We start from the raw sequence: 13488 nt of genomic DNA on the forward strand, positions 1-13488 counted from the left end.
TTCCCACTCCATGGTGGCTGGTTACAAAAATTAATAAATTCATCCGCCGTAACCATTTCGACTTTAGCGGATGCAACTTCTTCAGTATCACCTTTGGCTGTATGTTTTAAAAATCGCTGAACTTTCTCTTGGTTCTGCACCAGTTCGAAAAAGAAGGCCTCAAGGAATGTACATACAGCCCATAATTGGGTGTTTCAGTGAGATAGGCACTACAAGAGTTTGCACAAGTCGGGTAAGACTACCAACCGTATATAATACATTCACTTTACCAATGGCCTTAAAAGAAATCGAGTTATCGGCGAGACCAATGGCTGTTTTGGTAGGTTGCAACGGTCCGTATTTGAACTTCTCATAAAATGTTTGTGAAATGACTGTGACTTCGGCTCCACCATCGAGTAAAACCGCATGAGACTGGTTGTTAACCATAACCGTGAGATAATCGCGACAATCGTTCGGCATATTATATGCCAAGCACTGAGATAAAGAAAACATCGCGGAGTCGTGGTGGTTTAACTTTGCTGTCTCCGTCTTGATTGTGATTAGGGACTGGAGCTGAAGTAGGTTTGGTAATTGGTGGTGTTCGTTCAGAACATTGGGTTGATGGTTCTTTGCCATCCCTTTGAGTTTGATTGTACTCGTTAAGAATCAGAGTAGAATTATTACTGGAATTCGGTACTGAAGATTTGTCGATTTGTAGAGGGACTTCGGTCGAATGAGGATTGTTAGAGATAGTGGATTTAGAAAAGGTTGTGGATTCTGAGTACGATGGACCACTATTCCCAATCGACTCCCTTACGCGTTTTTTTTGAACACGGGCATTGATCAGACGTAACCCCCGGTCGTGTACATTTGTAGCAGATCACCCTATTCGGTTGGGTTCGACACTTTTTGAAGTGACACGAAGACACGAGACATTTTGCACATCGCACATTTTCGTCGCCCTCAACAGCGAGAAATGGGTCGACGATAGTTCCTACTTTCGTATCATTCCCCTTTGGATTTTTGTCTTTTTTATAATCCTCAACTGGTTTCGAATACCTACGTTTCTGAGATGCTTTAATTGGTTTCTTTTGCTTGTTCACGTATGCACATTCCCTGCCATCGGAGGGAAATTTCCCGTGGCGCTGATCGCTGGCTATCCGAACGGGTTCTTTCCGGACGGGGTGTGGCAACAAATAACGAATGTGGTGCAATTCGCTGAGCGAACTCACGCAATTGCTCCAACGTGTGGACTTGTCGAGTGTGGACGAGTTCACGCAGATGATCGGATAAGGTACCATTGATAATATCGAGGTGGTCCCGTTCATCCAGACCACAGGAATTACCCTGCAATTGGAATGTCAAGTCATCGATATGTTTGAGCAGTGTTTGCGAACGTGGATCGAATTTAATCTGTGCATATGACATTATTACTTGGGCCCGAGTATGTTTGTTGAGGAAACGAGCACGAAGTATCGTGCAAAAATCTTGATAATCTCCGAAGTTTCTCAGTTCGGTGAAGTACCATTGTCAAGCGGCCCCCGTGAGTGTGGGTACCAACCGCGTTACCAATTCATGGTCGGGTACTCCAATCTTATATCGAAATGAGCCAATAATAGCCAAATAATCTTCAACCGATAGAAATTTTTCGTTCACATGAACGCCATCGAATTGAGCACGTCCCATCCATGATGGTAAGCCGTTGAATTTCCTATCCATTGCATCCGCTTAGGCAGATTCGTCGAATATAGTGGCTTCATTTGGTCGTGATTGTGGTGGACCGGATAGCGAATAATTCGGATATAAATGAGATGGTTGATTAATTGGTTCTTGGATATGAGACATTCTAACACCACGGTGGGTATTGATCGTTTGAGTTTGTAAGGTTTGTAACGACAGCCGATCGAATATGAATGCATATATATTTACATATATACCGGTAAAAGCATTTATATATGTATATGTATGAACATGTGTTTATATATATATATATATTCTAAGCAAAACAAGAAAAAGGCACTCTTTTCGAATCACCCTTTAAGAGCTACGGTGAAATTCTATTGACAACAAAGGAACTTCGATGTAAACAAAATAAAACTTTCCACTCATAACCGTATGTTAAGTCCAAAGTCAAAATAGCGGGTGCAATACAACATGTTGGATGTCGTGATTTGGCTGGAGCGATCTTGCTATTGGCTGAACTGTGCGCGTGTGGATGTGTGTGAGCGTAAACAAAAGGATAACTGAAGAATCACCGTAACAAAACAGAGGCTGAGAAAAATGTTTAAATAGCCAGCAGAAGCCTGAAGCGAGATTCTTTTGAACAAGTCAATATTGAAAGCCGGAGTTGCTCTAACGCGGAGACCTTTACTCGTAAAAAAAAAAAACGAATTAATCACAGTTTAAAATTTTAAGTTACAAAAGAAAAACAGACATTTCTATGTGAAAGTGCTAAATTTTTGCCAAACCCGGGTCGCGCTAACAATATATAAAGTAACGCTAAGTGCCCCGTCGGCGAAATATACGCCCGCGTCAGTGACCGGTGACAAAGCCTCTACGAGAAGGACTACACCCAGCCACACTCGAGCGGACGGCCATAATTCCCACTACGAGGCCAAACACACACGTCCACACTGCAACACCAGCGTCCAAAATTACTACTTGGAAGTTTAGCACACACACACACACAAATACACCGGTAACAACAGCCAAATCATCCAGCCAAAGTGCCCGAATCCCAATCAAAGGGGTGCAAGATTACACGTCGGAGCATATCCAGTCACCACATCATACCAATACACTTCATCACAACACATTACCGCACTAAGCCAACTCACCAATCCATCACCAGTATCGGCGCTACATCCCCGAACGCTAATAAATCCAGCATCACCAGCGCATTGAGCGTCCAGTCACTTCCACACCTGGGGTTAGGTATATATTAAGGTATCACTCTTTTATTTTTTATTTTTTGCTAAATTGCGTTTTTTTTTATATTAAGTACACGGCGTTTATTGTGAATTTTAAGTTAGTGTTTTTTTTTTTGATTTCACCACATCTCTTGGTTCACTGCTTTTGCGGTAGGTTGTTTTTAAGATTAATTTTATCACACCACATTGCTTTATTCAGCATTTATTTTTGATTCTTTGTTCAACTACTACGTTATTATACTTTAATTTACACACTACATTCACTTTGAACATCAATGCTCTTATGTTAAACAATTACAGTAATTTTTTTTGTGTCTTAGTAAATTTTATTATATTTTTTTTTTTTGTTCATTTACGCACTTTTTTAGTTGAGGATCACTTTGAATTTTGCATATGTAATTTTATATGTACATTATAATTTTCGACTTCTTTTGTATGTTCTTGTATAAACACTTACACCCCTATTGCGAGTGTCGAACAAGAATAGATAATCGACTACTGAGCGATTATCGATTATCGAACTATTGCGAGTGTCGAATGATCGCTCAGCAAGCGACTGTGAATGCTTTTTAATCGATCATCTTTCTACGGCCATTTTCTAGTCGTTGGAGAGTAAAGTTGATGAAAAAAGAGCGAAAATGGATAAAAAGTAAGCAAATTTAAAGAAAATAAATAAAAATATACATAAATAAAAGTAATAAAATAATTATATTAAAATTACAGATCAAAAGTAGTTAGTAACAAAAAGCAACTAGCGCGATTAGTGGAGTTGATGCAAAAAAACAGCGACTTACAAGCACCTAAAACGATTTTTGAACACCCCAATAGTGCGTTCCACAATATTCCGTCCTTGAGAATGTTTACCGTTGAACATACATTCTGCTGATCCGGCTTCTGGGTTTCGGTATGGCGTAAGCATATAGGGTTGTAAGGCATACCCTCCATCACCTAAAATTGGAAATAGCTATGACACAACCATTCGAATGTCTACATAAATTAGCCATAGCATACCTAATAACACATTTCGCTCGCCACTACGATACTCTTCTTCTAATTGTTGCTTCAACGCAGACATATTAAAAACATTAGCATCATGCGTAGCTCCAGGGTACTTCGCGTTGATATAGCGGATTCGCATGGCGTTGTCGCAAACCTATAAATGAAGAAAGATTATAAACTCTGTTTGGTCAGATGCATGACACTGTGCAAATCAGATGACCGTGACCGTGAATTAGGCCATTCGCCTTTATTTGAGCACCGAGGTGCATATACACATATAAATTTACATAGATCCTTATGTATATTGAGTGCAGCATATTCGCAGAGTTACATACCTAGATCTATGTCACCGTTTTTTCTATGATTTAAAAGCACATATGTACACATTTAGTCATACGGTTCCGCAGTTAGGTTTGCCTTTGTTATTGAACAGAGATATTTACATACATACGCCGACATACATATTTTCTTACCCATAAGCATGCATATTTTCTTATACATGCCCTCATAGGCATATACGCACAAACTTACATAGCTAGTTATAAGAATAATGTAAAGCAATAGACAAAAAGAAGGGATAAAAACCGGTTTTAGTTAAGTATTGAGGGCATGGGTTTTTAGTGAGTCGAAGCTTAAGCAACTAAATAAACGTTCACTTATATTGTAAAATCATCACCGCATCGACTTTTTCTTTGGCTGGAACAAACTCCATTGTTGCATTTCCTTTATAAATACTCACTATCATTGCATTCAAGCTGAAAAATCCCTTCCGATTGTAATACAAATGCTGATGCTCCTTTTTTGGGGAAACAATTTTGATGTGCGTACCGTCTATGCAGCCTATTACTCCGGGTATTCCGCTCCTCCCAAAGAAATAACACTTTGTTTCTCGTTTTTCCTCTTCACTGTTTTGCATTTTTATCCAATCTCTGCAGACGCATTCCTCCAAAGCATTGAATACTTCCGCCAAAATTATGGACACCGTAGATTGGCCAAGCCCAATACAACTTTCGTTCCCGACACTTAGCTGATACGACCCCTGAGCACAGAACCTCAAAGTCGCTGCCAACTTTAAAATATTTGGAACTGATGTTTTTCTAACGCCAGCTTGCAGTTTGCTATCTAATAGTGTGAGCAAATGCGTAAATGCAGCCTTAGGAAGACGAAAATTTTTCAAAAATCTTAAAAAAATATAGATTGATTACGTTTGTATCAACTACGCACCGTTGAAACCGTATACATACATATTTTCCTCCAATTCCAGAGGATTAGACGAATCCCTCAACATCCTCCGCGTTCTTGCTAACTCTACTAATCTTTCACTTTCCTCGTCATCACTATCACTGAAGCACACGTCGACACTATCCATTAGTGGTATTTTCCTTCCCTAAATTGTTAAATTGAAAAGTTTTGGACAATTGTATTTTATTTTATTTGCCAAATATATCAAAAATGTAAACAAACACCGAAACAGCTGATTGCAATTCAGTAAGCCATTCACAATTGTACAATTGTTTATCGATTCAGTTCCGCAATACCAAAATAAAATATGATCGACTCAATAGAAAAATGTCTATTCTACTGCTAATCGACACTCGCAATAGGGGTGTTAATGTTTTTATCCACCCGCGTCGCGGTTACACGTACAAGCGATTTTAAGTTGATTCCGCGACGGTTAAAAAGGCTAAACTGAAAGGGAGAGTAAATAAGTACGCACAGGTATCCACCAAAGTGGCCCACCACACCACCAGTTCCTTTGTTTTGCTCTCCTTTACAGTGCATGTACACATGTATGTTTGTTTTTTTCTCCTCACACTTTCCAGGTGGTCTGCATGCTGGCGCTAGCATCGTTGGACATATATACATACATACACACACTGGTAAGTGAGAAATCACTATTTTGCTATTATTCCCATAAACATACATGTACATATATATCGACATTAGGAAGGGCCGTTGACAAAAAAAAAAGAGTATTCGTTTGGAACGTGCGTTTGTGCGTATGTGCACATATATTACATAAGTAAGACGGTGAATGTATATACAAAAATACATTTGCTAAACATATATGTAAATGCACATTTAGATACAAAAAAATATAGGAAAGCTTGAAAAAAAAAGAAGAAAAGGCAAGAATACAAAAGAAGAATATAGGTTCGCAAATAAGGCAGTTGTAAAGCAGTAGCCATTAGACTTAAAGCACATAGGATAATTAGTTAAAAATAATAATAATAATAATGATAAGAAATCGTTTGTTGGTAGAAGACAATTAGTATAAGAAATATATTATGTATTAGGATTGTTTTTTTTGTTGCTTGTTATAATAAATGTATCCATATAATAATGAAATTCCGTTGAGTAGAGTATTATTATTTTTCATGGATTTCTAAAGTTTTTCAGGTTGGTGTGGGTGTTGCCATCGTGCGACGTAGAGGGGAAGTGGGTGTACAAAGACGAAATGACTGATTGACTAGGGTGACTGACTGACGACTGACGGACTAGGTCAGGCAAAGGGAACTTCGCGCGTTGACGACTGGAGCCACAGTGAAGTTCAAGGCTGAGCACATCTGTGCTTAGAAGGGGTGGGATGGCTCCACCTGACCCGGACAGGCCTTCTACTTTTTTCCATCTTTTCTTCTACATTGGCATGATAAACAAATATTTGTTTGTGGTAGCTGTAGGCAAAGGCTGTGGCAAACAACCCCCCCATTGGCCGTCGAGCTAGCCTGGGCCAACCAGCATGCCATCCTGCCACTTACCTCTGCCTTAACAGCCAGCTACACAACAATGGCGCCCAACGTGTCAATGAACATTAGTTTTTGTTTAGTAAGTTGTCTCTTATATTTTTTCTCTTTTTCATTATTTTCTTTTCTATCGGACTGGTTAGGATTTTTATCATAGTAACGCGACTAAGGCATTTTACTTGGTTAGCTGTACCAGATAAAACATATATGTATGTAGGGGGGCAGCAAAACTTCGCTTTGGAGTACCTGTAGCACACTTTGGTAGGCTGAACAGTGGTATCCAAAGGCAAGGATTGTGAGTTTTTTTTTTATCTATTTTTTTTTCTTTTTGAGCGAAAATTGGGGTTTAAGCTACCGGGCGTAGGATTCAACATCTTATGTACATTCGTGAGGTTTATCCGAAATTTTCAATGGGTATGTGGGATTCGAAAATCAACGTTAAATAGTGGGGTAGCCGTATTTTGATGCAAATAGCTTAAATATCGTTGTGCTGCACTATTTGAGGGGGTTAGCTGACATAGACAATGGACGGCGGACAGACGGATCAAAAGCACCCACGATGACCTCTGCCGAGGGCAACACCAAACACACACCAACAAATGAATTGAATTTATTAATTTACACAAAAAAAGAAAAAAAACACATTTTTTCTATTCTTTTATTTGAATTCAGCGTTTTTTTTACAAGGTCCCTTAACGAAAATTTAGTAGGTTGTATTTATGGATTTTTAGTCATTATTATTTTTATTATTACCCACATTTAGTTTCCTTGGTGAAATATTTTTAAACTTACTTCCTTTATTTTTTATCATTAAAATTTTAATTCTTTTATTTATTCACTTTTATTTTTATACGAATAAACCTATTTTTGATTAAAATTCTACATAAACACATATAAATAATTTTGATCAGTTCTGGTGGTTAGTGGTGTTCTCTTCCTGTTGCATGATAGAAGATTCGTTTTTGTTGTTTATATATATTTTACACAAATTTTAGTGGCCAATACTACGAGTTTTCATTACGGTGACGCCGTGAGTGTTAGGCTCCAAGGTAAATGGAGAAAGGGAAACCGAGTGAGGAAAATCAAGTAGCTGGATTAGGCATCCTCGATAACAGAAGGGTGACCAGGAGTGTGACCAGGGCACTGGAAAATCAAATAGTTGGGTCGATATTTACTCAGATCGACACTGGCATAGAGCGTCCGGTGGACTTTGTACCGACGGACTTCCTGAATAGGTATTTTTGGTACAGCACAGAACATCCCTCAGCCCAGTCATCTGTCACGAATAATATTCATATTAGCAGAATAGACAGGAGTTTGAATTTTTCAGAAAAGTTAGAACAAGCACTACAAATGTCGGAAGAAGAGCAAGGAGTTTCTAGGTGTGGAGAAAGGGCGCAAGGCAGCAATCCACAACTGCCACACGGTGCCACAGGGTCACAAGCGCGTGTTGGCGGACCGAGTTCAGCATTACATAACATGGAACAAATGATGACGCTAATGGCGCAGCAAAACAATATGATGGCTCAATGTATGGACGCGGTCCGGAACATGCGGGCTGACTTATCGTATCTTAGCAATCGGGTGGCAGAAGTGGAGACATCTGCGCAAGCGATGAATAATCCGCCCGCCATGTCCTCAACACCCGAGGCCAGTGGTTATGCGAGAGATAGGGCAAGCCAGGGAAGAGAAACGGAGCCGCAGAGAGGAGCAGGTAATCACGGGCCACATGAGGAAGCCAGTAGATGGAAAAAAGTAGACTTGGACAAGTGGCACGTCAAGTTCGACGGTTCGGGTACAGACATCACTGTGGAAAGTTTCATATTCCGAATCGAGCGTATGCGAGCGCAACATGATGTCTCGTATTATCAGCTGTTTTCCAACTTCCAGTGCCTAGTAACTGGTAATGCTCTGAAATGGTATTGGCAAATCCTGGAGGATCATGCTGATGATCCGAACTTCGGATATTTTGAGCTAAAGGCGGAGTTGCTGAGCCATTTCAAAGCATCAGAGTCGGATTACGAGATAATACGGGAGATCATGGAGCGAAAACAGATGCCGCAAGAAAGCTTCGATGACTTCTACAGTGATGTCCACAACTTGACGTTCCGCTTGCGCCAAAAGATTCCGGAACGGGAATTGGTGGGAATCCTCAAGGCGAACCTGAAACCGCACCTGGCAAATTTGACCTTTGCTTCGAGAATGGAGACATTAGCAGACTTGAAAGCAGAATGTAGAAGGGCTGAGAGGATGGTTAGGGAAAATCGTGCTAGATCAAGAACGGTGAACGAAATTCGATGCATGTACGATGAGCAACCAGCGGAACACACTAAAATAGAAGCCATCGGGACTGGTAAGAGCAAGGGTGCTAAGGACTTTGTTCAAGCTGGTCCGAATAACGCGAGGGCAAACCAGCAATCATCCAGTCGACCACCCAACAATGGTTCCACCAGTGTTCAGGCCACTCCAGGTCACGCCTTTTGTTCATCGCCGTTCCATCTGATGATTTGCTTCAAATTCGGGATGCCTGTGGATTACTATACCAAAAATCCGGCGGAAGCAAGAAAAGAGAACAGCTGTAAGTCGACATTCCACAGCATGGTTTGCTTTGCATGTGGCGGGGATATGTCATTTTGTGTTTATAAGCCGATGCAGGGAAACCACAACCTGGCAGAGATCTCCGGGAATCTTCGCCAGGAACAGAACAGCCCGGAAAAGTAATGGCCATAACTAAAATTTTAGAAAATAGTAATAGTAGTGATAGATTAGTTAAGAATAAGGAAAATGAATTTGAAGTCGTAGTTAGAAAAAGCTTACATCAGAGAAAGTTGAATTATGAAGAGGCGCGTAAACGAATTTTTGGGGAGGAAATAACCAGAAATAGTAAAAGCAGGAATTTTAAAAAAATCAAAAAAATGCGAACAAAACAGAAGAATTTTAGGAGAATACATAATAAGATTATAGCTACTATAGTAACAGTCAAAGGAGATAACCGTTTCTTTGCGCGAACCAAGATAGATGGCCAAGAAGTACTAGCTCTACTAGATTCTGGCGCTGGTGCCAGCTGCTTAGGAAAAAATGCCTTAAAATTTCTGGAAGGTAAAGAAGACCGTATTCTATACGTCAAAGGGCAAAACATTAGAACAGCTAATGGTGATGAAACGCCAGTGATAGGGGCAGTTGTTCTACCAGTGATGTGGGATGGTGTGTCAAGGGATCTGGAGTTTTTGATCGTCCCAGACCTGCAACAAGAAGTGTATCTTGGCATTGACTTTTGGAGAGCGTTTTAGATGGATGTTGTCAGTAGGGGTGTGAAAACAAAAGGCGCTGTCGTTGCAGACCTCGTGCCCGTCGAAGGTGACCTAACGTTCGACGCGGTGCAACATATCTTAACACCTGAAGAAAGCGTAGCGTTGGAAAGGGTAAAAGCGCAGTTCCCCTCTTTCGCTGTATTAGGGTTAGGCAAGACAGAATTGGAAGAACACGTTATCGAGGTGACTAACGAAAACCTTCCAATCAAACAGCGACATTACCCGATATCGCCAGCCATTCAAAAGTTGGTTTACCAGGAGCTTGATAGGATGCTTAGCATGGGGGTTATAGAGGAGAGTAATAGCAGTTGGAGCTCTCCTGTGTCCCTGGTAATAAAAGGCACAAAAAACAGACTTTGTTTAGATGCAAGGAAAATTAATGAGAGAACCATAAAGGATGCATTTCCATTGCCACATGTAGAGGGGATTTTAAGTCGCCTACAAAATACACGTTATATATCAGCAATAGATTTAAAGGATGCCTTCTGGCAAATTCCATTGGAACTTAAATCGAGGGAGAAAACAGCTTTTACGGTCCCTGGTAGGGCCCTCTATCATTTTACTGTTATGCCGTTTGGTTTATGTAATGCAGCTCAGCGTATGTGTAGGTTAATGGACAAAGTTATACCGGCTTCTTTACGTGAATGTGTGTTCGTTTATTTAGATGATTTGTTAGTTTGTTCAGAAAGTTTTTCGTCCCATTTGTCTGTATTGGAGAAGGTCGCTCGGTGTCTACGCGATGCAAAGCTCACGATAAACGTCGAAAAAAGCAAGTTCTGCTATAGAGAAGTGAGATATCTCGGTTATGTGGTAGGAGACGGATGTATACGAACTGATGCGAACAAGGTTGTAGCTGTGAGAGACTTCCCAGAGCCTCGAAGCCCCAAACAGCTCAGGAGATTCTTAGGTATGACAGGATGGTACCGCCGCTTTATTCACGATTACGCCAACATTGCATCTCCTCTACATGACTGTTTGACCAAGGATAAGATAAAAAAATTCGTAATGACAGGCCCAGCTAAAAAAGCATTTGAAAAACTGAAGCAAAGCTTGATTTCAGCACCAGTACTTACCCACCCCGACTTCAACAAGCACTTCTATATTCAATGCGACGCGTCAACTGAAGGAGTGGGAGGTGTCCTGTTTCAGTTAGATGACGAACAAAACGAACGCCCAATAGCATTCATGTCAGCAAAACTAAACAAAGCACAGAAAAACTATAGTATTACTGAATTAGAGTGCTATGCTGCCGTTTTAAGCGTTAAGAAGTTTAGGCCGTATGTTGAAGGTTTGCCTTTCACCATAATCACCGACCACGCCAGCCTGAAGTGGCTAATGAGTCAGAAGGACTTGTCGGGTAGATTAGCCAGGTGGAGCTTAAAGCTTCAAGCATTTGACTTCAACATAGAGCATCGAAAAGGTGCGCAAAACGTTGTGCCAGACGCGCTTTCGAGGGTTGACATGAATGAAATTAGGGTAAATGATCGAGTTTTGGACATATGTCTAGATTCCCCTTACTTCCAGACCGAGGAATAGAAAGAGCTTATAAAGACCATTACGGACAACCAAGAGAAACTACCAGACTTACAGGTGTCGGACGGCTATGTCTATAAACGTACACAGTTTAACAGAGGAGATGCGATACAGGCGGACCAGACCTGGAAACTCTGGGTCCCGACTGAGTTACGGCAAGGTTTAGTGGACTTTTCTCATAGCTCCCCGTCTGTTGGACATGGAGGAATCCATAAGACGTTAGCACGCATCCGAGAAAAATATTACTGGCCCGGAATAGTAACCGATGTACAGAACTTCTGCAAAAGCTGTGAAACGTGCAAGGGCAATAAAACACAAAACTCGTTTCACAGACCACAGATGGGCAAGCAACATGTCACCGAGAGACCTTTCCAACGTTTATATGTAGATTTTATGGGTCCGTATCCCCGTTCTTGTGAAGGTAATTGTTATGTGTTTGTTTGTCTGGATCACTTCTCGAAGTTCGTGTTCCTTAAGCCGATGCGTAGGGCAACAGCAGCGGAGGTCACCAAATATTTAGAGAAAGAAGTCTTCCACGTCTTTGGTATACCTGAGGTTGTCCATTCTGACAATGGGAAACAGTTTGTTTCGGAACTATTCACGTCGTTTTTAGAAAAATATGGAACAAAACATATAAAAACCGCTTTTTATTCACCCCAAGGGAATGCAGCTGAACGGGTTAACCGATCAATACTGCAAATAATACGTTCTTATATCCGAGAAAATCAAAAAAATTGGGACAAGCATGTAAGCGACGCAGCGTTTGCATTGCGCAGTGCAGTCCACGCATCCATAGGGCAGTCACCGTACTATGCAGTCTTCGGGATGCCAATGGTGCAACACGGCGCATCATATGATATCCTCCGTAAGCTAGAATCTGTAAAAGATACCGATTGCCAGATTGATATAGGCGCAGACAGGCTACAGCTAATCAGGGACAAGATAGTCAAGGAATTGAAACTCGCCCATGACAGAAGCGAAGAGGTTTACAACACTCGGAGTAGAGAAGTGAAATTCCAGATCGGACAAGTAGTATATCGCAGCAACTTTAAACAAAGCTCCCAAATAGATAGCTATAACGCCAAGCTGGCCCCTAAACAAGTGAGATGTGTAGTTTTGAGAATTATCGGCAATTCTATGTATGAATTGGGAGACAATACCGGGAAGAAAGTAGGCATATACCACGCTAAAGACCTCTTTGTGGCGTGAGTGTGTTTGTTCGTTTTTTGTTGTTGTGTGTAATAAACCATGAAATGTGTCAAATAGTCTTGTGTTCGTCTACCCGTTCGCCCGTTGACTTGACCATTGATTCCCATTAATAGGTATATACTTACCTAAAAATTCGTTTGTTACCTGTGATTGTAATATGTATATGTACATAGTTAATTACCAAGTATAGAATATTTACTTGATTGAAATATTTGCATTACATACTAATGATAAAATAAATAATATAAAAAAAACTTTTTAATATACAACGCTTTTATAAATGGACTAAAAAGTAGAAAATAATACTTCTCAGTCCCATAGAATTTGTTTTGATAACTTTTGATTTTGAAATTTTAGCAAAAGTCATTATAAACAATCTATGAAATTGAAAATGAAAAACGTGGAGCGCATGCAATACAAAGCATTCGATTTAGTTGACAATAGTCAAACTACATAACGTAGACCTAAAATTTCTACAGCGAAAGTAGACTTTGAAATCGATTTTAAGCGGTCGTTATTCATATACCCACATACATACATACATATATTACTTTTCATATCAATTCAAGTGTATTACATGCGCCCCACGCTTTTCATTTTCAATTTCATAGATTGTTTATAATGACTTTTGCTAAAATTTCAAAATCAAAAGTTATCAAAACAAATTCTATGGGACTGAGAAGTATTATTTTCTACTTTTTAGTCCATTTATAAAAGCGTTGTATATTAAAAAGTTTTTTTTATATTATTTATTTTCTACTTTTTAGTCCTGTCTGAATAAAA

The 13488-nt window shown here is 40.1% G+C and overlaps 1 protein-coding gene across 1 annotated transcript; it reads right to left on the reverse strand.

Moving 5' to 3' along the window:
• Positions 1-460: 460 nt before the first annotated feature.
• LOC118750682 (putative nuclease HARBI1) lies at positions 461-5041 on the reverse strand. Its single transcript, XM_036485415.1, has 3 exons — positions 4648-5041; positions 3921-4062; positions 461-702 (listed from the first exon to the last, which is right to left on the reverse strand). The coding sequence occupies exons 1-3, from the start codon at positions 4822-4824 to the stop codon at positions 461-463; spliced, it is 561 nt and encodes a 186-aa protein (XP_036341308.1). The 5' UTR covers positions 4825-5041.
• Between the last annotated feature and the right edge of the window lie 8447 nt (positions 5042-13488).

Source organism: Rhagoletis pomonella, unplaced genomic scaffold, assembly GCF_013731165.1.
Source record: "Rhagoletis pomonella isolate Grant_MI unplaced genomic scaffold, Rhpom_1.0 Rhpom_scaffold_00356, whole genome shotgun sequence".
Lineage (NCBI taxonomy): Eukaryota > Metazoa > Arthropoda > Insecta > Diptera > Tephritidae > Rhagoletis > Rhagoletis pomonella.